Source organism: Conger conger, chromosome 4 (genome assembly GCF_963514075.1).
Source record: "Conger conger chromosome 4, fConCon1.1, whole genome shotgun sequence".
NCBI lineage: Eukaryota > Metazoa > Chordata > Actinopteri > Anguilliformes > Congridae > Conger > Conger conger.
In genome coordinates this window covers 56,435,441-56,462,985 of record NC_083763.1, presented here as the reverse complement: position 1 = coordinate 56,462,985, position 27,545 = coordinate 56,435,441, and the positions used below count along the sequence as shown (strand labels likewise).

General features: G+C 36.6%; 1 protein-coding gene across 1 annotated transcript; it reads right to left on the bottom strand.

Annotated features, from left to right (window-relative positions):
- Positions 1–939: 939 nt before the first annotated feature.
- On the bottom strand, positions 940–26,557 carry adgrl4 (adhesion G protein-coupled receptor L4). Its single transcript, XM_061239667.1, has 16 exons — positions 26,469–26,557; positions 25,739–25,885; positions 15,007–15,156; positions 14,479–14,628; positions 13,322–13,392; positions 11,401–11,577; positions 10,668–10,851; positions 9,702–9,818; positions 8,441–8,637; positions 6,226–6,405; positions 5,698–5,901; positions 4,880–5,100; positions 4,719–4,785; positions 4,454–4,545; positions 3,624–3,792; positions 940–2,816 (listed from the first exon to the last, which is right to left on the bottom strand). Exons 1-16 carry the CDS (start codon positions 26,512–26,514, stop codon positions 2,754–2,756), a joined length of 2,235 nt encoding a protein of 744 aa, XP_061095651.1. The 5' UTR covers positions 26,515–26,557; the 3' UTR covers positions 940–2,753.
- Between the last annotated feature and the right edge of the window lie 988 nt (positions 26,558–27,545).

Genomic DNA, 27,545 nt, shown 5'->3' with positions numbered 1-27,545 from the left:
GACACATTTTTGTGGGTTAACATTTTATGCAATACAATGTCAGTCTGACATTTAGGCAGTCAGAGTCAAAATAAACACATTTCTAATGAACAAACAAAGAAAAGTAAAATCAGGCCATGTATGTGAATTACCCTTAAATGAAATCTAACAGTCTACACGCATATTAATATTAATTGTGTAATTTCAAATCCATCTGCTGGAGTACAGAGCCTAAATATAAAACTGTGACAGTCCAAAGGCTTACATACTACTATACAGACTATATCAGCTTCAATCACTGTCTGATCACTGTCTGCCACACACACACACACACACACACACACGGCCAATATATTTTATAATGCATTTATTTATTGTACCTTGCAGTCTCTGCCAGCATGAAATGCTGCAAGTGTGAAGTGGAGAGTTGAATTAATGTGTTTATGAATCATGCACACACACAATGTTAACTGTCTCAAAGGATTGCTGATTAGAAATACCATTGAAAACATATATTCCAGTTATCCACAAAAAGCAGATAAATAAACAAAACTATTAACTAAAAATATTTTCAGTTATGTTGAAACTGAAAACTGATACTGTGGTATCGAAGCCTAACTGCATTTTATAATAGACTGGTAATGGTAACCATTATACATTGAACTGAAGAGTTAACTCTGAAACAATGTTTCCATCCATGGTACCTGCAGAGGGCACTAAAGTCATATCTTTGACTGTGCAATCAGAAATTGCTCTGACACTTACAAAGATTAATTCCTTTCAGTTTTCAACATCCTCATTGATTTACATGCTCTCAGTTCCTGCCCTTATTGGTGGAACCCTCACATAGTGTCCATCATTTATTCAGGTCAGGATACAGTACAAGAACAACAGTTTAACACAATCCATCAGACAAAGCTATGAAGGGGATAATTTTGAATGAAACAAACAATACATACATAGCTGTGAAATATGTTTATATCATAGTCATGTGGGATCACCTTTAACACATGCATATACAGTACATGTAATCTTCTAGAAATAAACAAAAATGTTTGACCATGTGTTCATTGTACACATTAATCACAGAGTGCAAGTTAATCATAGTTACATTTAATTTGTTTTTATATAAGATAACTATAATTGGATTCCAAATATTGCAGGAAAAAACACATTGTTTACTACTACTTCTACTTTGAAGTAGCATTAGGGCCGGATATCTTTCAGCTTCATGGTTAAGTCTACTAACTTAATTTTTTTTTACAATAGCTTCCAAACATGTCAGATATGTGCAGAGAATTTAGCCTATTGCACCACTATTAATGCAATTGTTTGTGAGTCAGTATTATTTATTTGAAATCGGTTTTGCTCTCTTTTCTGACATGCAAACATTGCTGGGAAACTGTGAATGTTGTTGTCAAGTGTCTATTTTTAATAATGTGAAATAGCTGTCAGATTCGTACATTGAAAGCATCAAATGAGTGAGTAAACAACGTGAGCAGTCTAGAACTGGGGCTGGGTAACCTGCACTGCAAACTGTCTGTGAATTTATGGTGAAAGTCTGCAAAATACCAAAAGGGCGAAAAGTAATGTACGTATTTATGCAGTAAACCCAGTTGCCTGTATTTTATTATATAACTGACAGCCTTTACAGTGTAATTGCCTTGTTAAAAGGTCATGCATTGTCTAAAAAAAAGTATTATAACAGATTCAGTCATTGAACCTTTTTTTTTATTCACATACAATCAAGTGCATATTAGGATCCTGATTCATTTACGATGCTTAGAAATATTCACCGTTATCATACTCATTCATCCTAGGTACTTAAAGTCACTCAAATACAATATTCACTCAAAATTCAAAACATTTTTTTTTTTATTGAGCAGACAACTGTGAAACTACCTAATTTACAAAAATCTCATGAAGAATGCAGAGAATGTTTATGCAAATATGGTTCTAAATTATATTATATAAGAGGTCTGCATTCATTGTTAATTTAGAAATTAATTTGTGAAAAATGAAACAGTATATTATGCTTGCTGATATTTTTGCTTTTCTAGACTTACTGAAAGTAAACCATCGTATTTGTCAGAAAGTTAAATGTTAGTTACAAGAAATGCCGGAAAATAGCTACCACAAACAGAAAATTATTTTCTGTGAGAAATCATTGTCAAAAATGACCTTCTCCAGGCATTGTTTGAATAATATTTAAACTACCCTCCCTTAAGAAAAATCCAAGAGTATATTCAATAATCACTGAATTAAGTCACTTTCTCTTCATATAAATACTTCATAGCGTCTGGACACGTTTAGAATGTTAAAGATAACTTATTACACTGAAATCTCAAAAGAAAATCCATTATAAAACTAAACTAAAATGGTAACTTGGAATTAATTAGGCTAGTTCAGTGATTTACTGTGACAGCATAGTGAAATTAAGTGCATATCCTACAGGACAAAAAAAGACATAGTATATTTATGATAATGTTCAACCAAAATATTCATAGTTTAACACAATTCTTATTTGTAGTGGCTTAATATAACATTCATAGTCTATATATTTCATTTATATTAACTTATATAAAAATCTCAAGACATCTTAACAAAATATTTAACAAGATCTTTGCTATATAATGAACGTTATTTTTTCCATTTTTGACAGCCTCTAGGCTTAGCAGTTTGTTATGCAGAGAGCTTAGCCACGTCTTGGTATGGGACGTTATTTGTATGGATAAGTATGGATGACAGATAATAATCTGGTGGTCCTGTTGGGTTTATCTCAGGCACTCAAAGCAGCAAGGCACATTTTTGAACAGTCTGTAGTACTCCTCTTGAATCTGATGAAGCATAAAAGAGAAAGTTACTTGTATGGGGGATTATGAATGAATAAGTTAGCACACTTTTTATTTGTATTCATTAATCATTCAATATATTTTTTTAATTTTACAAAAAAATTATTTTAAAAGTTATTTTTACCTACCGGTATGATTCTAGTATTTTATGTATTTGGATGCAACAGTGATTCATATCTTTTCATTTTTTCTATGCTTGCTGGTGCAATGATGGACACACCAGTAATATACATTAATTGCCAAGCCAAGCACGCACATAGTTATTACCTACTATTTCACATGATACTAGGGATTGAGATCAGCTGTAACATCTGTTCATAAAACATGCCTTGAAAACATATCTTCAGTTGGCTATTGCATCTACTATATATGAGCAGCGTGACTGTCATGATGATTGAATCCAAATCTCAACAACCTTGTCCCAGGTTCATATTGAGCCATTATCCTTGTGGCTTCTCACTCCCAATCACCCCCGTTGGATCAAAACGGTATTGCTCTACAGGTTACACCTGATATGTTAGCCGAGAGCAGCAGTTTGTGAATTATAATGAGAAGAAGCCAAGCCTCAGATCTGTCAAAGCACTGACTGACTCACTTGTCTCTCAAAGTCATAACATGAGCTGATGCCTCTGGCTCCAGAACACATTTCTACACCTACAGACACATTTCTACAGTTTCCCACACAGGTGGATTAAGTAATTGCCACTGCCTCATTAAAGTGATGTGTCCATTGAAGTAATATAATAAAATAAAAAAAACACTTGTTAATGACCGCAGTGTGGGGGATATTACCTTTCTGGATAAGACACAGAGGAAGATGAAGATGAACATCCCTTGGAATGCATTGGAGATTGTGAAGAGATAGGCTGTGAGCGTGGTCTCCTTCAGGATGTGAAGGATCCCAAAGGTCCAGGTGGCACCGAGGACGAACAGAAGGGCAAGGGCACCTCGGGCACAAGACCTGGAAAGGCCAAAATTAAACTCTAAGCTATAAACAATACTGCAGAGGTCACATATACAGTGGATGAGAATTTGAGGAGGCTGGGTTTTTGGAAATCTCAATTAGACTCTCAGCAGGAAATTGTCACTAGATTCTATTGTATTATACATCACTGCTAACAGTTACAGAGGCAGCCTGTATCCTATTGGCTGAGGACTGAGCCCCAGAAAGTTGGTGGTTCAAGCCCCGGTGGAGCCTTGATAAGATCCGTGCAGCTGTTGGCCCTGGAGCACAGCCTGTAAACTACTGTAAAATTAACTCTAATGTAACTGTAATATTTATCTATTTAATTAAACTTTTTTTATTATTTTGATTTATACAATGCAACAAAGCAACCAGCAGTTCAACAGTCTTTTATCACTAGGTATTTTCAGAATAATCTCATCTGTGAATGAATGGTAGAGGAAATAATTAAAAGTGCTTATGTACACCAAATGTCAAATACCCTATTCCCGCTGTGTTATGCCTGCCCCCGAGAAAGGGCGTGGCTATGGCAGTGATGTGTTACCGGTCTGGTGTATCCCAAAAGGCTGGGTGAAAGTAGATTTTATGGTCTGCTTTATTTATGATTTCAGGAAATGAAAAGTCATAAAAACATATCATTAGTTTGCTTGCCTCTTACCGTATATTTTCATAGTGACTGATTTCAGGCTTCTTTACTGCTGTATGACGGAAGACCTTATAAATGATCACCCCAAAAGCTAACAGATTTACCTAAGATGTACAAACAGCAATAATTACATGAATGCAATGCAATACAGGAACATAAAGAGCATGTAAGATGTGAAAAAACAGAATATGATTTTTTTTTTTCTGGAGACACTCAATTCGCAATATCATTTACAATGCATTATGACTCTGGACAAAGACTTTTAGAAATGTTTTACCAGAATAATTAAACAAGCAGGTCCAATGAAACTCCATATAAAATTGTTCTCTGTACTTAACCAACACCTGTAGAATAAAAAAGGAACCGTTTAGTACACACACTATTATGTATTATAACAATATTGCAAAATGCATTTAGATATAAACTGTCAGAACTTACTCTTTACTGGTACCATAGTATTTGTAACCAAGAGTTGCAGAGATTGCAACTACCACTGCTGGGCTCCCATAACCAAAAATGTAAAAGTTGCGATGCAGGAAACCTTTGTTGTAGATAACACCAACCACTATCAGATAGAGATGGATCCCTTCAATGCACATCCATGCAAAAGCTGCTAAAAAGAAATAGTGCAGTAGCCCGGCAATGATGGAACAGAAAAGCTGGAGGAGGAAGAGGCACACAAAGGCATAAATCACTATAATTTTCATTCATATGCAATAGCCCATGTGCATGTGTAAAAACATGCAAGATATGAGATATTATAAAACTTAAGCTGTGAAATTCAATCTTGTGCTAAATTGAATGAATAACTTCAACATGGGTTTAATGCTCATTTTTTTATATATCTTAGATGATGCATGTATCATTTTTTAGGAATCTGAAGCGCTGCCTCAAAGGTGTACTGCACTGCAGAATAATTCATGCACACACAGTCCATGGAACCATGTGGATGACTAGGGATGTAAATGGAAGACAAATCAGAGAACTGGCAAATCTCACATGGTGCAAAAATATCTTTAAAAAAATATTCTCCTCTAAAAATACTAATGCAGCCAAAATATATTTTGCTGAGCGTGGCAATATTGAAACTCCTGCAAAGCAACCCCCTCCCCCATACCATGAAAATGAATGTGTATGTGTACATGTTTTCGGGCAGAATAGTAGGGTTCATTGACTAAACCAAAGAATCCCTGCCATGACACATAGAAACTGCAGATCATCACAATAAATATCAATGCTGGAATAACAATCCTCACCTTGTTTGAGCTCATATTAATTCCAACCAGAAAGATGAACTCAGCCATGAAAAGACTGCAGCAGAGGTTTTTATGAATGGTGGTTCTGGTGCTCTGTATCTCACTGAAGAACCAGAAGGTAAAGATACACATGGAAAGGCAGATAATAGATATGATCATTCCCAGCTGAGTTATTCTCGTAAGGATGTTGGAGTGGGCCGCCAGCTGTCAAAATAAAATACACAAAAAAAGATGGTCTTCCTCTCGCACATTAGGAACACAGTACAAATATAATACATTTTACAGAAAAGTATATATATTTTTAATACTGCATTCCTGGTGAAACCTGACAAAAATCTGCAAATAAATGAACAGCTCATGTTTATGTTTAACAGAGGCTCTTGTCCAGAGACACTAACACAGTTTATGCTATATTACTATGAGCACTGGACATTCAGCAAACATGCAACACCACACCCAGGAATAAAATATTCTAACTTAGAGGTATGCAGGATAAGCCAAGATAGCATGTGGACAGTCAGAGCTTACATTTTGCCGTCCAGAAGACATCAGGATAGCAAAGTGCGTTAGATGATTGCAGCTGCATGCGGTGTGGGTGCTGTTCCCACGAAGGCGCTCACAACCCTCTGTGGCCCAGAAACCATTCATCGTAGCTGGAGAGTATTGCCAGAAAGCACATTTTGTGACATCAATTTCAGGGTCTATAGGCTGGAAAAAAGAAAATATAATACTTATTAGAAAATAATACAATGGTGTTTGTAAATATTTGGACAGTGACGGAATTTTTCTTGCTTTGCTATTCTCCAGAGCATTGGATTTGAAATGAAACAATGCATATGAGGTTATTATAAGTGCAGTCCTCCCATTTTGGATAAGTAATTGGACAGTTGGCTCTGTTTCTTGTTGTCTCTCAATATGAGGACCAAATAAATGCTACAAAAGCAGGCCATGAAGGGGCAGAACAATCTGAACACTGTCAATAAATCAAAACATTGGGTGTGTCAAAATAAAAATGGTTTGGTACATTGTTGAGAAGCAATAAGGCACTGGTGAGCTCAGCAATAGCAAACAACCTGATAGACCTCAGAAGACCACTGTTGTAGTTGGAGGAAAAATACATTGACTTGTGAAGGGGGCGGGGGGTGTTACTCAACTGCTGAACATCAAGAACACAAATGTCAAAGCCTACTGTGAAGAAAACTACACCAGCATAACCTGAGAGGATTCAATGAACACTGCTTCAAGAACAGAATAACCAGGTTAAAGTTTGCTAAAGAGTACATAAAGTAAAAATAACTGTATAGTTCATCTGTCTTATTCACAGATGAGACCAGCATTCACCTATACCAAAGTGATAGAAAGAGGGAAAAAGAATGTGAAGAAAGATTCTGTATGGCTGCCACTGGAACCGGCTAACTTGTCTTTATTATTGATGTGACTGCTGCAGCAGAATTAATTCTTTAGTGAAGAAAATATATTATCTGGATGTTTTCACCCTATGAGTAGATATCCGAGACAACAGCCTATGTTGCCTTTGCCTAGACCTGGCCCTGAACATGGGGATGGTTGGAACATATAAAATGAATGAGATGAAAGGTTGTTGACCTTCATAAATCAGGCAATGTCGAAAAAACAAAATAGTAAATGCCAGGAAATACCCATCTTCACTACTCTGAAAATAATGAGGACATTTTTAATCACTGGGCACTGTGAGGTACATGCCCTGAAGGGGATGCAAGTGTGCAGTATTTGCCCCTATGCACAGTGAACCGGATGATTCAAGAGCCAAAAATTTGACAAAGATCACAGTTGGAGAATAGCAGGAGGTTATTGCATCTTGGAGTCTCCAAAATTAAACTTAGATGCCACCTCCATGCTAGTAAGCTATTTGGAACGACTGCTTGAAGACAGCCTTTGTTGTCTTGAAAGGACAAATGTAAGTGGCTGGTCAACTGGTTTTTATGGTCAGATGAGATAAAATATTTAGAAAGTACTGTGGTGGATATTCGATATGTTGGGGTTCTGTTGGTTCCAAAGGCCCCGGAAACCTTGTTTGAATAGATGGCATGCTTGATTTCATCATATACCAGGAGATTTTAGACCAAAATCTGTCGTAATCTGCCAGGAAAAGATAATCCTGGGTTGTAGTTGTATCTTCCAGTGGTCCAAAGGATTCCTTAAAATAAGTAACCAAGTAAGTCTGTAATTCAGTAAATAAAATAAAATAAAATTAAATTAAAATTAAATTCCTCCTCAAAAACGGTTAACTGACCACAGAATCAAGCTTTTTCAATGGCTATTCAAGTTCCCTAACCTAAACCCCTCTGAAAGCTTGTGGGGTAAACTGAGAGATCACACGGAAAGACTGAGGACTCTGACAGATCCAAAGAGTAGGCAGGGTTTCAGCCAGCCTCATCCCTGTTAATGATCCATAATGTTAGTCCTCTGGTCAAATAGGACGTATTTGCCTTTTTCAACTGTATCTTTCATTCTGTATTCCAGCACAACAGTTGCAGTAGCTCAACCAATTAGTAACGTTTTAGAAACATAAGACGGAATAGCACATAAAATAATCCACGGATATCAGACATTTAACCTACATGCATGTGCAGATGTCCAAAGTATGTAGTAGAGGAAACTGAAAGCTCTTTATTCAGCCCAGAAAAAGTAGCTGATTTTGAATAAGGAATAAGTTGCGACACAGGCAGAACTCAAAGCACATAGAAAAAGGGTTTGACCATACCTCAGTGTGTTTCAGGGTAAATTCTATTTGGTCAAGCTCATAGATGTGTGGTGGATTTATAGCAGCTGCTACAACTTGAGATTTCACAGTGAAGTCTGCTCCAGCAAACTGGTTGTACTCGGTTGCTCCTGTTGAGTCACTTGATTTCAAGAGGGTACCAATGCTGCTGTACCTGAGGAAAACGATGGAGACGCTCCCTAAAGAAGTAATACAGAAACAGTTTTACTTCTTTTGCTGCCTTCATACCAGTGTGAAACACTGAATTACAGTACAGAACAGCTGAAATAATTTGACCTCATCTCTTAATATTTGTTCCACATAAATACTCTTGGCATGTCAGAGTACTCAAAGCAAACTGTGCATTTAGTGAGATCCTTGGTTCTCTGACTTGAAGGGCGTTGTTAGTGCTCTAAGCACAAAGTTCATTTAATGTTTTTGAATGGGCAGCAAAAACTGTAAATTGTAGTGCCATAGAACTTGGCAGGTAGGTTTAGTTAGTACACCACTACTCAGGTTATTGCAATGATGCCGATGGTGGCGCTGTAAATCTATTTATTCTTGACATAAAGTAATAATAAGTCACTCAATCACTTCTCACAATATTTTTTTTCTGATGTTCCAAACTGTGGGTCCATGACAGGTCAATTAATAGCATTTTTCCAAGCTGTCACTTGTGAACCCTATATCTGTTTCTCACCAAACTCGGGAATATGTAGTACATGATTCTGACACCTGCCAAATTTTGCGCCACTCAGTTTAACTGCCTATAACTGGTCAACCACTTTACCAGTAAGATTGAAATTTGTTATCTTCCATCTCTATGCAAGTCTCCAAAAGGATGTCCAAAGATCAGATATAGTAAATATGCAGAATTTCCAATAGTGAATCTTTGGCTGTGGTTAATGGAATATCCTATAATCCTATCAGTACCTACTACTTCAGATGAAAGCGTAAAGACATTTTGGCAAAATGGCAAAATGTTTAAAAGTGGCAGAATAGTTAATGGCAGCACCAATAACCGATTAGTAAATTTTTCTGAAACTTTGCACAATGGTATTGCTTGCATTAATGGTAAAGTTTTAGGCAAGCTGTTGATCTGCATTCTTACTTAATTTGATTGAACAGCTGTTTATATCTACAGAAATATATACACGTGTGTCACATTCAACATTCAGTGTGCTTGATCATGGGAACTATGTTGCTAAGGGTTTAATCCATATTTACTGGATGACTTGATTACTTTGAGGCCACAGCTACTTACCATTTATACTGGATTGTTTGTTTATTTTAGGGATGAGATTAATGATATCTCCTCCCATTGTAGCATGAACATTTCCTGTCTTTGTATGGTGAGTGTCAAAAGCATATAATTTCAGGGCTGCAAATGAAGCAGGAATAAAAAATTAATCAAGAATACATCCCTACTGAAAAATACATTATCATTTATCTTTTACTTTCAGGTACAGTAGTTTAAATTCATGAACAGTTTGCATGACTTTACAGGCTCTTCTTTACCTCTGATCGCGGCATGAGTCACCATACAGCCATATTTTGGCAATATTCAGGAGTATGTGAGGTACTGTAAAAGGCTCAAGCCTCTTAAAACTAGTTCTCACAGGACAGGGATGTAAGAAATAATATGGCACTTATGTATAAGGGTGGTTGTCAACGGGTGGTTGTTTATATATATATATATATGTAGTATAGTATAGTATATACACTCAGTGAGCACTTTATTAGGTATTTATTAGACTTATTTTTTTTAATGCTTCTGCTGCTGTAGCCTATCCCCTTAGAGGTTTGACACCTTGTGTGTTCAGAGATACTCTTCTGCATTCAGTACCACCGTTGTAATGTGTGGTTATTTGCGTTACTGTCACCTTCCTGTCAGCTTTTCTGCCCGTAGAAATGCTGCTCACTGGATATTTTTGTTTTTCGCACCATTCTCTGCAAACTCTAGAGACTGTTGTTTTTGAAAATCCCAGGAGATCATCAGTTTCTGAGATACTCAAACCATCCTGTCTGGTACCAACAATTATTTCATGGTCAAAGTCACTTGGATTACATTCTGACCCCATTCTGACATTTGGTCTGACAAACATCTGAACCTCCTGACCATGCAAATCAACCAAAGTCTTACATTTTTCACATTTATTTCCCCCAAATATTCCTTTTATCTTAGCTTTTGACACAATCAAGTACTACTCAGCACAAAAAAGAGGCTTACCTATGTCACTTGTTTTTACATCAACCTCAGTAGTTGTTTTAAAATGTTTTGAAATATTCAGTGTTGCCTCCTCCACTGTGTGCAGAAGCTTGGTAATGGTCTTTTCCCGATCATCCTCCCTGATCTTATCCCATGCCTGAAGTTCATCATTTTCCACAAGATTGTTGACTGCTTGCATGAATCCCTGCAAAAGTAAAGAAAACAACAATCAGCTATTAATGACAGATGTGCCTGGTAAGCACACACGTCATAAATATGCTATGATATATACCAATTATTTTTGTCCATGGCCTAAATAACAGCAACAAATAACAATGCAGACATATCCAAAAACCTAGCAGCAGACCAGACCAAAAAATCTCTCTCTCTCTCTCTCTCTCTCTCTCTCTCTCTCTCTCTCTCTCTCTCTCTCTCTCTCTCTCTCTCTCTCTCTCTCTCTCTCTCTCTCTCTCTCTCTCTCTCTCTCTCTCTCTCTCTCTCTGTGTTTCGCACATTGGCAGCAATAAGCAAAAAATGAAATACAGGGTGCAACATATGTGTTAATTAATTTGCGTATACTGTATATATGTACTTCCATTATTAGGCAAAATTATGGCTTACTATTATTTAATTACTCAGTTGGTTATCTTTAGCTAGCTGCACAAAAATATACCGGCTTGCTCATGAACAAAATGATAAAAGGCATGTGCATGCATAATGTGTAGAGCTATCAGTACAATGTAAAAAAGCTTACAGTAATGGTAATGTTGGTAATAGATTCCACGTGATCAGTGTCATTCAAGGCACTTAGTAAAGAGGTTGATTGAGACAGGGCCTCAACATATGAAATCACATCCACAGGTGAAAGGTCCCCAGAAGTTTGTTTTATTATCTCGTCCAGGCGACTGTGAGGGTCTGCAATATTGCTGATCTACAGATGAAATAAAATTAGATTTTTTTACATTCACAAAAAAAAAACACACAAAAGAAAAACATTTTGCAGTGCTTGCTGGTAATACTAATGAAAGGCACAGTACATGTATCATTTGGTGAAAATTAAGATGCATGGGTAATTGTATGGCCTAGAGTCTTTAATAAAATGATGACAGTGATGTTGCTACCCCCCTCTGTTTCAGTTCTCTCATGCCACATGCACTTTATGTAATCAGCCAAACTCAGGCTGATTACATAATCAGAATATCATCATTTACGCCTTTTGAATATTGTTCCCATAATGTCACCAAATATGATTATAAAGAGCACATTTCTTATTCTGGAGTTCGATAAATGTATGCCAATATACAGTAATTGTTCTTTTATTTTTTGAGTGATTACACTCCATCCTGGTGCCTAGAATACTTTATCAATTTCCATCCTGAAGTTGTAGCAATCCAAATGCCTTTTTTCCCTTCTCTTCATGGTATCTATATTTCTGATAGATTTTTTGTCAGAAGCAGGTTAATGTAGAGGCACGGAGAACAAAGATGCTAAATGTTGAACAAGCATTTTTTATATAGAAATCAATACCATGGTCATCTATAGATATTTCCAAATAAACTGAACATTAGACTTAGCAGGAACTTTCATGGTTTAAATTATGATAGAAGTGGCTCATTTGTTGCTAAATCAATAAGCCACACCATTCTTTCTACCTTCAAAATCGATTACTCTTCAAAGCAAGCTAGGTAATATGAGGATCAGTGGCCTGTTCTAATATTATCAGCCTGTAAAAGATTAACTTTGTACTGTGATCTGGGATGCTAACCTACAATTCAGAACAGCAATTAACAGCGATGAGATCAACATTAACATCACACTTTCCAACACATACAGTGCAGACATCATAAATACATACAGTACATACATACATGCACAGACACATACACACACACACACACACACACGGGTGAAACTTACTAAAACAGGAAAGAAAAAATATATTTTAGATAATTATAACTGAAAAGGTTTCCATAGTCCCAAATGCCATGCCCACAGGCCACATCTGATGGTATATTTGACTGACATGTTATCTTTCTCTGGATTCCAATTTGAGCATTTTTAACTGTTGTGAAAAGTTTTGGTACATAAGTACATAAGTTTGCTGGATTTTTCCCCTACTTTTTATCTGTGGTTTTGAGGTAGAGGACCCCTGGATGACAAGAATAGCTGCAGGGCATGCCTATGAGAGGGATCGTAGCAGGACCCCCAAGGAAAGGGAAAGGTGACATTGAAAATTATTCTAAAAGAGTAGCAATATTGCAGCCCCTCATTACGTGAGTGAAGCTTAAGATTAGCACAATATTTGTTTGCCCTCATGTACAGCACTGGCAAACCAATAGAGGGCAGCAGTTGCTCACATAACTCTATGAATGAACCTCTCGCACAGGCAAACAATATACAAGGTTGAAGTAAAAATATTAACCTGGGGCCTGTTGCTCAAAGCAAGATTGCTGAGTAAGCCAGTTAACTACACTGAGTAAAACCCAGAACATCTTATTCTACTTCAGTCCATGTTACAGATTTAAGTGGGGCCTGGGTTTTGCTCAGTGCAGTTATTTTGCTTTGTCGAACAAGGCCCTGAACAAGCATTTGAACATCAGTGGTTCCACCATATACTGTCCAAATTTCAGAACAATTTCATTTCTAATGAAGTGTCACCTTATTTCACTACTTACATATTCAAGTGTTTGGTTGACAGTCTTTGAGATACATGTGTCATTAGTATGACATTTCTTCTTAGGACTCTCTGAAAGAGAAAATCACAAAACAAAAAGCAGTCCAACAATCAATGTTTAAGTGTGTCAGGACCAGTGAAGATTAAAAAAAGAAAATGAGGGTGTCGACTGAAACTTATGGTGGACAGAAAGTGAGTATTATACACTTACATTACATTACATTACATTGCATTAATGGTATTTGACAGACACTGTTATCGAGAGTGGCGTACAGTTGATTAGACTAAGCAGGAGACAATCCTCCCCTGGAGCAATGCAGGGTTAGGGCCTTGCTCAAGGGCCCAACGGCTGTAGGTACCTTATTGTGGCCACACCAGGATTAGAACCACCAACCTTGCATGTCCCAGTCATTTACCTTAACCACTACACTACAGGCCACCCCTATAGACATGCCTTCCTATGTAAGCTTTGTTCACTTAAGACCTAGATGTAAAACCTTCTTCCTCATCCAGCCTCTTATCCACAATTTAAATTTTCTCCCAAAAGGGAACGGCCATTTGAATGTGTAGGTCCAGCTGCTCTCAAATGCTACATTTCTGCCGTCCCTAACATACAATTTCTAGCCAATGTGCAGCTGGCCTGCATATCTATTTTGTGTTGCTGGAACAGGCAGATTGCAGGTGCAATACGAGACACTCTTGTGCAATGAGCCAGAGGAAATCCTGCCGTTTTAATCCCTACCTCCCTGGGCAGCAGGATTTCAGTCCAGACCTCGAGGTGTGTCACTAGATCAATGACTGGTGCTGGCTAGAATATTGGCATTGGAGGAGAAGCATGGTATGTTCTCACTGATGGCATTTACTAGTCAGCAGGCCCCTGATGTGTCATTAGGAGGACCAGTGGTTACCCAGATAATATTTTAACTACAGTAAATGACAGTACATTATTCTTTATTGAAATAATTCAATTTATTTTAAAGTCGCTTGGAGCTCATTCACAGAAGCAAAGGGTCATTTTAATTACACTTGGTTCATATGTATCCTTGGTTCAGGGCCACTGACACTGCCATTGTATATTGTACATCCTGTATTTTGTGTGTTATACAGTTTATATTGTTATATTTTGTTGACAGATAGCACTCAAAATCATATGCTCACCATCACATTTAATACCATCCTTTAATTGAAATCGTAGAGTTTGTGATATAGGGGCATAATCCCTTTGGCAAGTACAATAATGCGATCCCAGAGTGTTATGGCAACGAGAAAATGGTCCGCAGGTCTGGACATTCGTACATTCATCAATGTCTGGAAATTCAAACAAATATGAACAATTACAAAACACTGAAAGAGTTAATAGAAGAAAAGTCAAATGCACTCTGTGTCAAGTCACCTGTGAGGTGCTGGTAACAGCAAGAAAATTTCTAATCCTGAAAAAAGGAGAAGATATAAGTGCTGCTCAACTTAGCACTAAAGCAACTTAAATGCAGAATGCTATTTATTATCGCATTAAACCTGATGAAGATGTTAAAACATGCAATGTTCGTTCTTTTTATAGTAATAAATACATTTTTCTACAGTCAGTCCCATATTGTTCCTGGGTGTGTGATGACAATTACAAAACATTACATAAGAGGCTAAGTGAAATAAATTGATTCATTATAAAAAATAATAATAATGAATTACCAGCACAGTGGGTACCATCATTGGTTTGAAACTCTGGAAGCCCAGTGGATCTGAATCCTGATTGACACGTGCAGAAATAGCTGCCTTGGGTGTTCGTACAGTTAGCATATTTGCCACAGATTTGTGTGACATTTACACATTCATCATCATCTGCAGGTAAGAAAACATTTTAATTTGTGTTAGGGACCAATAACATACACGCTGTCTTTGATGAAAATGGCATTTTATCACATATGACAAGTTTTTATAATGGACAGTTTCAGTTAACTGCAGCTAATCCAGAATGTATGCCACTAACAGACAGTTCACTGGAAGAGTAGTGTAACGAGTGGTGCAGCCCGACTTTCCTTTCCTGCATGGGAGGGTAAATTATTACTCTTCCAATTTTCCGTCACTGGTGCATTTGTATTTGATTGTGGGTATTTGGGTTCTTTGTGCTCAACTTCACATTTAATGCTTATGTTTTTTTGTTAGTTTTTTCTTGTTTTTTCTTGTTTTTGGGGGGTGATTATGGGCTTGAACACAAGCCCATAACTCATCCCCACACCCCCCGCTACGTCTCTCTCTGTTGGTGCTGTTCATCTCTTTCTAAAGTGGTAAATGCAGAGATTGCTGGCAGTTTAACCTGCACAAGACCCTCCTCTGTTTTTCTGGCATCTCCACGGCAGCAGGGGTAAAGAGGGGTCAGGCTCTGCTCATGTTGGCAGCACACACTGTCTAATTTGACTTCTTCCTCTCATGGGGCTGATGCAGCCAAGAGTGAGCTGCATCATTCCAAGTACACAAGCCAGCCTCTTTAGCTCTCTTGATGCAGAATGATTCCTGACCTTATGGTTTTCTGAAAGTTTCCCTTCAGGGCGGGATTGTTGTCTTTGCTGCAATGGCCAAATGGTGGATGAATTTCCGAGGGTAAAACATGGAACTGCATTCCTACCTTGAGCCATCCCAAATAGATTACTATTTATTTATTTATTTATTACTCATTTATGGCTCAATGAAAGTTGCAGGAAGAGGGACATATACATCTGGCCTTTTATGAGATTAGTGATGAGGTAAAAGGGCCAAATCTGATTTCTATAATCAGATCAGAACACCAGTCTTATCATAGCTTAGTTTTTAATCCATGTGCATTCAGTGTACAGCACTAATAGCAGATACAACTGAAAAAACGTGCAGTCATAAACAGTGCAATGTTACAAAAATACATATTGTGACCAGGCAGTAAATACATAAATTGGGTGGAGTACAGCTTCAAGAAGATTAGTGTTCAGTTGTCTAAAATGTGAATTGCAATGCATTCACTTCTGATGGCTCTTGGATAGACTTTGATAAGTTTTTGTATTCATTTTTTTGCAGTGCTGCTTTTTTATCTGATATAATTTATGTCCATGTAGACAAGGCACATTATGTCGGATAAAAAGATTAAAAGACCATTACGTTCATCTGGGGATAGCCACATGCAATGTAATGGTTTACACCTTGGCTATGCGTCTTTATAAAATTAGCTTTGATCCTCCTGGGGGAAAAAAAGGTTTGTGCATACTCTCTTTCTCTTGCCACAGCCACAGCCAGTTATAAGGAATGTGCTGCAATCTGATTAAGGTCTGAATTTGCAGTGGACTGTTGTTAGATTTTGCCATTTCATTTTCTTTATATTTTTTGAACTGAACTCTTGTCCTCTGTTAAATAAATAAATGATGCGTTATCATTATGATCGTGTTTTGCAGGGTTCAATCAGAACTGTTTTGCTCATTTTCTGTATAATGTCCACTGGTCTTCCTCTCCTTTGTACCAAGGTAGTGGAAAAAAATTATGTCCGGTAAGGGATATCCTTCACTTCCAGAAATGGGAGGTGACATTTTTCACGGAAACCATGTCTATTACTTTCCAATCTCAGGGCTTACAAAACAAAAATGGTTAATATCCTTGTCTGTATACTGTACCAGAATGTTATCCACAAAGAAAACTATTGTCATTGTAAATATATTATTATTTTTAAACATTTATGCCACCTTTTACATATGATTACCATGGACTGAAAAATGCACACTGACCCTATTTGTTATTGGATTAAAGCTCCAGGTCAAGGTAAATATCTACACTGTGATTCATTTCCTGATATTACAAAACAGATTTATTTTTAAAGCCAAAACCATGCTTAGCCAACTGACATTAAATTACTGTACATGCTTTCCACTTTTCAAAAAATCTAAAATTATAGAATGGTTTGTAGCTAATTTAAAATTCACTGAAACACTAAATGCAAAAAATGTATCATTATATTTAGTTTTTAGAAATTATGATCTTCCTAAGTAACACATCTAAGCTTCAAGTTACTGAACACTCCACATACACAAAACCAAAACATTTAACAAAACATGCCGCTAAAAGCATTGGAACAAAATGTAATGAATAATAAGCAATAACCTACTTTAATATGCATTCACCGAGCACTTTATTAGGAACATTTTTACTTTATTATGCCTACTTATTCATGTGATGATATAATCAATTGTGTGGCAGCAGTGCAATACTCACAATCATGTAGATAAGGGTCAGGAGCTTCAGTTAATGTTCACATCAACCATCAGAATGGGGAAAAATTTCGATTTAAGTGACCTTGGCCATAGAATGATTGTTGGTGGCAGACATGGTGGTTTGAGTATCTCAGAAACTGCTGATCTCCTGGGATTTTCACGCGCACTAGTCTCTATGAATTCGCAAAGAATGGTGCAAAAAACTATCCAGTGGTCAGTGAGAGTCACAGGAGAATGACCAGACAGGTCAAAGTTGACAGGAAGGCGACAATAACGCAAATAACCACACATTACAACAGTGGTACAGAGAAGAGCATTGCTGAACACACAATGCATCATAACTCTCAGTGGATAGGCTACAGCAGCAGAAGTAAAAAAAAAAAAAAGTCTAATACATACCTAATAATGTGCTTGGTGAGTGTATATGCTCTTTTAACTTTACAATTCCAAGGCACCATAATGAAGTTTTAAGAACCTGGATTTTGATACTGTAAACCAAGAGTTTTCAAACTCCAGCTTGGGGACACACACTCTGTATGTTGTTTTGTCCCCTTCCATAATGGCAATCACTCAATAGTAATGAGCTATTCATTGTTCTTAATTAGACACTTAATGTCTACTGAAAGATGATTTACCCTCTTAAGGTCACCTTTTTTTCAGAAATAGCTGTGTCTGCCATGCAGAATAAATATTCCACAATCACTTCCCAAGACTTTTAATTCGATCAACTCGTGCACTCCATTAGAAAGAGGCTGAATTTCAGAATTGATTCAATATAGACTGTCAGGTGAAATCATAGGGGTCATAATTATTAATCAAATTGTGGCTATTTTTGGCCTGAAACTATGTGTGAGTTCAGTAACAAAATGGTAATGACCAAACCCAGCATTATACTGGAAAAAGTGAGAGTACAAAATGATGCTAGGACTTGAGTGTTTTCAGCAACTTTAATCGATCAAGATATTGGGTGGGACAAAATTCCATCACCTACTTTGAAAACCACTGCTGTAAATTATGCTTATTTTCTAGAAAATCATTCTTAAATGTATTTTAAGCAGAGTGAAATTTTCTTTGCATATTTTCCAGGGAGAAAAAAAAACAAATTTTTTATTGTGGGGCGATATTGGCTCAGGCAGTAAGAGCGGTCGTCTGGTAGTTGGAGGGTTGCCGGTCCGATCCCGCCCTGGGTGCATTAAAGTGTCCCTGAGCAAGACACCTAACCTTCTGATGAGTTGGTTGGTGCCTTGCATGGCAGCCATCACTGTTGGCGTGTGAGTGTGTGAATGGTTGAAGGAGATGCATCAATTGAACAGCACTTTATATAAAGGTGCTATTTAAATGCCAACCAGAACTGGAGTCATCACAATGAGCAAGACAATCAAGGGAATGTAATAGCTGTCAACCTGGAATTAATTTAAACAACTCATACACAGATGGCAAAGAAAGAATTTAACAATAGTGCTGATATTTAATGTAAATTAGCAAATGTTCCAAATTGTTTTTTTCCTAGTAAACTTAATTCATTAAAGTAAACACAAAGTCAATATTAAGAAAATGTTTTTTATTGATTCTGGGGAATAGCCTGATTTGTATCCTTTTTTTCCAGAGGTGTAATGATCAATGCTTACAACTGATAAAGTACCTCAGAAAAGCAATTAGTTCAAGTGAATCTGACAGAATGGAATGAATAAATAAAACTATCCCAGAAAATGCTATATCTACATGAGCAATTGCATTCAGTGCAGCTTCAGGAATATGCATATACAGTACAGTACAGTAGCTGAATGGAATATTTAGCAACATAATTGCTATTTCAATGTAATTAGAAACTGTCTAAATGATAATTTTGGACCGAATAGCCTATACAAGTAAGAGTGTACCATAAGAGTGTTTTCACCTAGACAGTATTGTTTATTATGGGACATTCACTTGCTGCTATTCACAAGTGAATGACTGTATCAGTGCCCAGTCTGTTGAGTAAACTATCTTGGTAGAAGACCTGACAACAGCTCACTGTAACTACTGTATTCGCTGACTGGAGCAGATCCTGCCACCGTTCATCAGACACACTACATGGTCCTGAAATTGTAAACAATAATGGTAAAATTCGAGCAGGCTGTCTGCACACCATAGGAACTTGGAGTGACAAGTGGTGAAGAGGAACCCCCAGGGAACCTATCAGCCTCTACGCCCATACAAAAGCCAATGCTGGGTCTAATCCCATATGTTTCAGAAGCAACAAGATACAAACCATAAACAACACAGAGGAAAGTGCCACCAGGGAGCAATGTATGATGGCTGAAAGCCACCTGAAGAGCTACCAGTCTCAGAGCCATTCTGAATTGAAACACAGGTGGGCAAACAAAGGAACAACAAATGCTCAGTACACTTTGCCCATTGGGGAAATGATCCAATGGAACCTCACCTCCAAACCAGGGAACCCAAGTTGCATTATAACCAAAACACATCAAGACAGTATAACAGCATTATCCAGTTCCTGGGATAGTACAGCCAATTCAGGACAATTTGCAGACAAAGAATAATTATTTTCTGGCGAAAAGAGATTAGCTAGGCCATGAAACCATGTACTGTACATACCGATAAACTGAGCCTCAAACTTGGAGTGAACCCAGTAACCTAAATGATATACTTTATAGCTTTATAGCATACATACAGTGGGCTATAAATCTCCATTGGCACCCTTAATAAGAATGGAGAGAAAAGGCTGCATATAATAAATAACATGGATAATAATCTATATTTTATGTTCAAACATTTGGGAAAACAATATACTTTCATTTCAATACATTTACTCTCATGTTTCAATGTTTTTTTAAATTTATTTATTGTGTAATCTCATTTTTTCTGAAAATAACAGGCACCAAAATGATTGACACCCCTACAAATTATTGTAAATAAAATCAAAGTGAAATTGGCAATACAATTGTACTTTAATTTAGTAAATCTCAGCCTAAAGGAACTATATTGTGTCACTCCATCACTTCTTGCTTTACTAGAGTATACAAAATGGTATAACAAGCAACAAACAAAATCCCTTTGTCAGCCATCAACATGGGAAAAGACAAATAAATGTCAATTCAGAAGAGATGGGTAATGGGTACAAAAAAATAACGGTTAAACAAACCACTTAGCAGTATAATATTCCTATTGGCAAGGAAGATGGTGAGGGAGGCCAAAAGTAACGCAAGGATCGCAGTTTAAGAATTGCGGAGATTGGTTGTGTCTTGGGGTCACCAGGTCTAAAAAACATACAATGGTACCTCCAAACCAGCAAACTCTTTGGAAGGGTGGCACGAAGACAACCTGTACGGAACACAATAAACAAAACCAAGCATCTGGAGTTTGCCAAACCTCATTGGAATTATTATTGGAAGAGAGTGCTATGGTCAGATGAGACCAAAATTGAACATTTGGCCATACACACCCTCAACATGTTTGGCGGCAAAATGGAATGCATGCATGGAGTATCACTTACAGTACTGTAACATTGATTTCTTTGGAGATGTTTTGCTGCCAGTGGTCCAGGGGCACTATTTAAGATCAATGGCACAATTAATTAAACATAGTACCAGGAAATATTATCAGAAAATCTGGTTGACTCTGCTAGGAAGCGGAGACAGAGACATCATTAAAGCCCACTACTTTACGCTTGTTGGAAAATGAAGCTTATGTTATTAACTGTATTAATTTTGTCAACAGCAACTTTTTGTGCATATTTATCAAGGGTGCCAATAATTCTGAAGCCCACTGTATGTTTACATGTGCTCAGAAGGCACTGGCCAGCAATCAACAAATGCTCCATGATTCACTGAAGAATGTCCTGGGCCTGAAGCCCACATCCCAGCCAGGTACAGACCAATGTGTCTAGAAGTGCTGGTAGATAAGGATTAAAGTACTGATGCCTGAAATAACGTATATCCTAACAATATCCAATCTTGTATGACTGAAATGAAGAATATAGGCATGGCTGCAATGGTCCCATCACCTGTCAGGTCAAAATCCACATGTATGCGTCCGTTCTTGACTGGGATTAAAAAGATGAGCTTGTTTTGAACTCCCACAAGTGCTCATCCAAAAAGAAATGTGCCATATATGTTACGCAATCTGTTGCAATAAAAAAAATATGCCTGTCCCCCTCCATTAATCCTCCTCACCGTATAATGTTGCCTGCAGATATTTGAAATGTGGAAAAGCATATATGGAAAAGCATGTATCCCTGAAATAAAATTAAAAATGATCTTATTATTCATACCAATGTGATTTAAGACACTGAACCATGTATTACCATGTACACTGTTCATGTTTTTCAGTGTTATTAATTATAAATTAGATTAAAAGATAAAGCATGCTTTTATCTTGTCAACTGTAATGCCGGGATCATCCATGTAAGCTAGTTATCTGCATATCTACTGTTAACATTTCATATATCAAAAGGAAATGTGCCAAGCCTTTATTTTTAGACATTTGGCTATCATTTTAACACACCATTCCTGAATATTTAAGACAAGATTTTAAGACAAGATGCAATTAATAGAGGGGTTTAATATAGGTGCTGTCTTTTCTGTCTCAGCAGGAAAGACTCTGTATATCAGACTTATCCCGACACTGTCAGAATAATTATTGAGTAGTGTATATCAGTGGCTTTGGCTAAGCACATCTTTTTTTCCTTGGAGGCAGAGGGAATTATCATATCTAAAACACAATAGTATTTCTTAGCACATTGTCGTTGTCCCACATTGTCAGAACAGATAATTTAGCTCTGCAATAGGAACTACCCCTGAGGACACCTTGTTTTGAATTCACAGTTAAGATATTTATTAAAATATTTTACATTTTCATACAGTAAACAAAAGGGCAGTATACAGGTAAGTGATGAGCATGTTTGTGCCCAATAAAGAAAGCTATACTGGGACAGGGGGCATTCTGCATACTAGAAAAATGTTGCAGCAACCTATAAATATTTAAATAACATTATGTGGGCTGCATCAATCTGAAGAAAATGGTTAAAAGTGGAGGTGCCACTTGCATTGGTCTCATGAAACAGGATGGTCAATTTCAAAATGAAAATCAGCTATTCTCCCAGCAGGTGACAAAAGTTAAGATTGCAATCTGACAGGCACCCTTTGATTTGAACTTTTCACAGTATAAACAGGCAGAAAATAAATCTATCTTTTTTTTTCCCTGTGGTTCAGAAACATGAAACATCTACAGTAAACCAACTCATCATCTGTTTATGCCCTGTATTTTGTTGAGGCTTTATACTGTTCTAAAATAGCTTTCATAAGAGTACAGCAGCTGCATACATTTTTACCAAACTGAACAATCCGCCTTCCCCCATATCCACTAGTATCCAATCATACACATTAAACATATTTTAATAAGAACCTTTCTGATTGATGTTTTGCACCCTGTGCTTTCTGAAATACAGTCATTTTCAAAACTAGCAGACAGAAGCATTAGCTAACTGGAGTAATATCACCTAACACTATCTGGCCACATAAACTGCACTGGTTCCAGTAGGAACCCTGTGATTCCATATACAAACCCTACCTAGTTAACGGGTTCTAGGTATCCGATAAAATTGATCTTTGTCTAGGAGTTTTCACACTTCACACCTATGATAGAGGGTACCATATGTAACTAAAAGGGTTCCCTATGGAATCAAGCCAAATAAACATTTCTGCACACTTTTTTCAACGAGTGTGCATGAATCATAAGCAACAATCGAACACAGCACGCTAATAGTATTTGAGATGCTTTGAGAATATAATATATATTACCAATAACGTTTATTTAATCAGTAGTTGGGTTAAACCGTGTATCAGTGGCCCGTGGTTGCTTATAGTCTGTATTTAAATACAGCTGTATGTGCAGAAATTAAGTGGGGGATAACTGGCAATTCTTTATTATATTAGCAACTTTTTAGTTTAACTGGATAGTTTTTAGTTTAAATGTAATTCCAGCCATCATAGAGCATTACATAATAATTCATTGTTTCATAACCATAGGTATGGTATGTGCATTCACAAACAATGTATTGCAATCAAGCATATTATTTCTGTCAAATTGATTTCTGTATGATAGTCAAGGTTACTCAGGGAACTAATGGGGCAAATACACAACTTAAGCAAGATCACAGATTAGTTTATAATACAAAAATCTAAACTAATTTGGCCCTTTTAATGAAATGGTTCATTGCACATACTATATTTAATCTGTCCCATTTCCAATGTCTGTGCTCATTTGTTACTGCTCCAGGTAAATACCAGCCAGTTCTCATGAGACTGAATAAGAGAAATGTCTATTTAACCTCATTTGGGGACTGCCAGTCCACAGGGTGTGTAGCATGAAATATTGTGTGTATACTGAGAATGGCTTGTAGTACTTGATCATTTAAATGAAAGAACAACACTTCTTATGCTGTGTATGTATATGTGTTTTTCTCTACTGAACTACAAACATGCAGTTTTAGCAGTGATTATATGTACTGCATAGTAACATTGCATAGTAAATGAGGCCCATGCAATCTAATATATGCCAGATGCAATAATTTTGTTTTGTGCTATTTAGACTGTTTCTCAATGAAATGCAAATGCCAGTGAAAGCAAGGATTAGTAGATTTATTCAGCAGCAAAATACAACAAAAAATATGTTTTGACAATAAATTGCCATCTGGGAAACTAGCCATTTCAACACCTTATTCATAACAATGCAATACTATTAATATTGTAAACAACATCCTTATTTTTTCTATAGTAGTTTCAATTTTTCAACTTTTATTTGAAGACTTTAACTGTACTGCGAGATGTCTCTCTCATTTTACAAGGGCTTGGCACACATTTTGTGGCAGTCAATGTATTTGGCAGAATTTATTTTATTTTATTTTTTGGGCTGGGGGATGGGGTGGTGGTGGCATGGTGTGCAGAAATCAACTGGTATATAGTAAAATTAATAGCAACTAAGCCAATAAAAGACATTTAATTTGGCTGCTGCTAGCATTTTGTCAGGTTTCACTGAATGTTTACCCGCTTCATCTGCAGTGAAATCAGTATTTGTTTGTCTACAAACAAGCAAGCAAACAAACAAGCAAATAAACACACAAACATGTCCTACGCACAGTTCCCTGTGTTATTGCTGCTTGGAGAGGATTAACCTGTTTCCATAACTGTTTCATATTTGCACCTATCATCATATTGTGAACAGTGCTTATATACTGTAATTATAATATGCTGTGTGCAATAGCTGTGCAATTTAAACCCAAAGGCTTTGTGATAAAGACAATGGATCTTAGGTCATCTGACTTTCAATGCACAACAACTGTTTCCGTCCTTTGTATGATTGTGATTGGATTAGCCAAGGAGTTCAAGGTAGAATAACAACAAGGTGTCTTCAGTTCCCCACTGGACAAAATCTTAGATGTTTCACTGGGTTTGGGCACAGTTAAATGCATTTTCCTAACAATTATTGACATGTAAACCATGCATTTATATAAAAATGTAGCAAATAAGGCCACAAAAAACATATGCTTCCACCATATTCTGATGGGAAAGTAATATATTTAAATAATATATACTAATGCATTTTGTTTCATATTTTTACAGATGTATTCGCAAAGATAATGGTGAAATTAATATTAATTTATTTATCTGTTGTTCTGGAAGATATTTACAATCTAAAGCTATTCTCACATGCAAATATGTACATACAGTATATTCATGGACATTTTTTCATATTTACTGATTTGAATACATAATTATGAGTGAAAAATAAATATCATGATTGTTTTTGTGAAGTCGAGGGAAGAATTGTTTCTGGTCAAACTGAAGCGAACTAGCTGATACTTTCTGTCCCGGGTTACCCAGAACTTCATATGTAAGAAGCCAGCAAAATATATGAAAGCATGCATGCACATTCAAGGCAGAACGTAACATGGTAAACATAAGAATATTATTGGCAAAACACAATAGGGCAGGTGGAAATGCAGTTGTTTCTGGAAAATTATAACAAATATTTTATTATGTAGCTGTAGAGATTACCATTCTGTTCATGTACATGTATGTGTGAAGAGAAAGCTTTAAGAAGCTCACAATGCCGAGATTTGAAGATAAAATGTAGGTCTAGCCCAAGCAAAGCCATTGTTGGTAAATTTGCAGTAATTAAAATTTTAGATTTACCTGCACAATCACGTACTCCATCACCAGTATATCCATTGTTGCAGAAACAGCCAGTTGATCCATTTTGGTGTTTGCATGTTGCATTTTCATGACATTTTTTGCAAATGTCAGAAAATTTTCCTGGATCCAGTACACTGGAAAGCCATGCTAAAAGATCATTTAAAAATCCTGTCAGTTTACATCAGCTTATTTTTCTTGTACTTTAATAGAACTTCCTAAAACATAACATCATCATTATTCTAGCGTTAAATACTGTATGCATGTACACTGCTATCATTTTAAGGGTTTACAACTTTGCTTATTGTACAGCAGAAACATTAATAATGAAACCATAAATGAGGTTGCATTGTCTTTGTTAATATGCTTTATATATATATATATATATATATATAAATCTATATATATACTGTATATATATATATATATATATATATATATATATATATATATATATATGTATATACTGTATATCTTTTTATTATTTTATTTTTAACTTTACATTTACAACTAATTGCTTCACTGCAACACAAAAAATGCTAAAAATGCATTTTGGTTAAAAGTCGCAATCAGGATAAGAATAGAAAGACGCCATGTCTGGGAAGTCTGCGTAGCTTGCACGCACAAGATATGAAAAGTTCAGAGTCAACAATACAATTTAGTGTATACATACAAGTGCCCAATGATATCAAGCTGCTAAGGTATAGTAAGCAGAATGAAAGACTTGACTTACCCACGAACAACACAAGTTTCATTGGGGACTTGAGAAAAGACTCCATGCTTGAGCTTGAACAGGGTAACTTTTAGCTGAAGTGCTGTGCCTCGTGACGTATACAATTTCCTTGCATCAGTTTTCCTGTTTCCTTTGACCTGGCCCTTCCTGTCTGGTCTTTAATCAGTTTTCACAAACATTCTGCGGGATACACATATATGAAGGCATTGGACACACTTAAACTAAAAGAATGTCTCCCATTTAAATCTATATATACGGTGGCTTCCAGAATTTCTGGTACCCTTAATAGAAATGGAGAAAAGGCTGCATATTATTTTTAAAAACCAAGATAATGATCTATATTTTATGTTCAAACATACAGGATAACTATGTACTTTTATTTCAGTACATTTACTTTCATGTAAAAAAAATCCCTCCAAATCTGTTTTCTAACCTTATCACAAATTATAGGAAAAGACTGTAAAACCTAATAAAGGGCACTACTTTACACATGATGGAAAATGAAGCTTATGTCAATAACTGTTATTTTTTAGTTTACAGCACTTTTTGCGCATATTTATCAATATTTCTGGAGGCCACAGTAAATGTGTCCAGCACATTAGACTTAAACATGAGTGCAGAGGTTAATGTCCAGACTGTCAGCTCAAATTTATGGATATTTTGGTCCATATCGGGTGAAGCCTGTTGGAACCCTTTTTAGACATTTTGAGGGGGACCAAAAGTAATTGGACAATTGGTTGCATGGCTGTTTCTTGGCCAGCTGTATGTTGTTGCAACTTTAGTTAATGCGCAATCAAGCTAACAACAAGTCTAGAATTGATGCTGGGTTTATAAACGCATGTAAATCCTTTATATATTCACAGTGCGTGCAGAAAAGACAATGTAACGGTTATATCACCTCCTCCTCCAGCCAAGCTCTGTACAACCGACAAAAAACAGTGCACTTCTGCTTGGGTTAGCAGGCAAATGTTGCATTTTCAGATGCAATGTTCTCAGCATTGAGATTGATAAATTGGGGGTAGGGAGCTGTTTCTCAGTCCAACTGAGATTTCACTGTTTTACAAACCAAGTGCATTG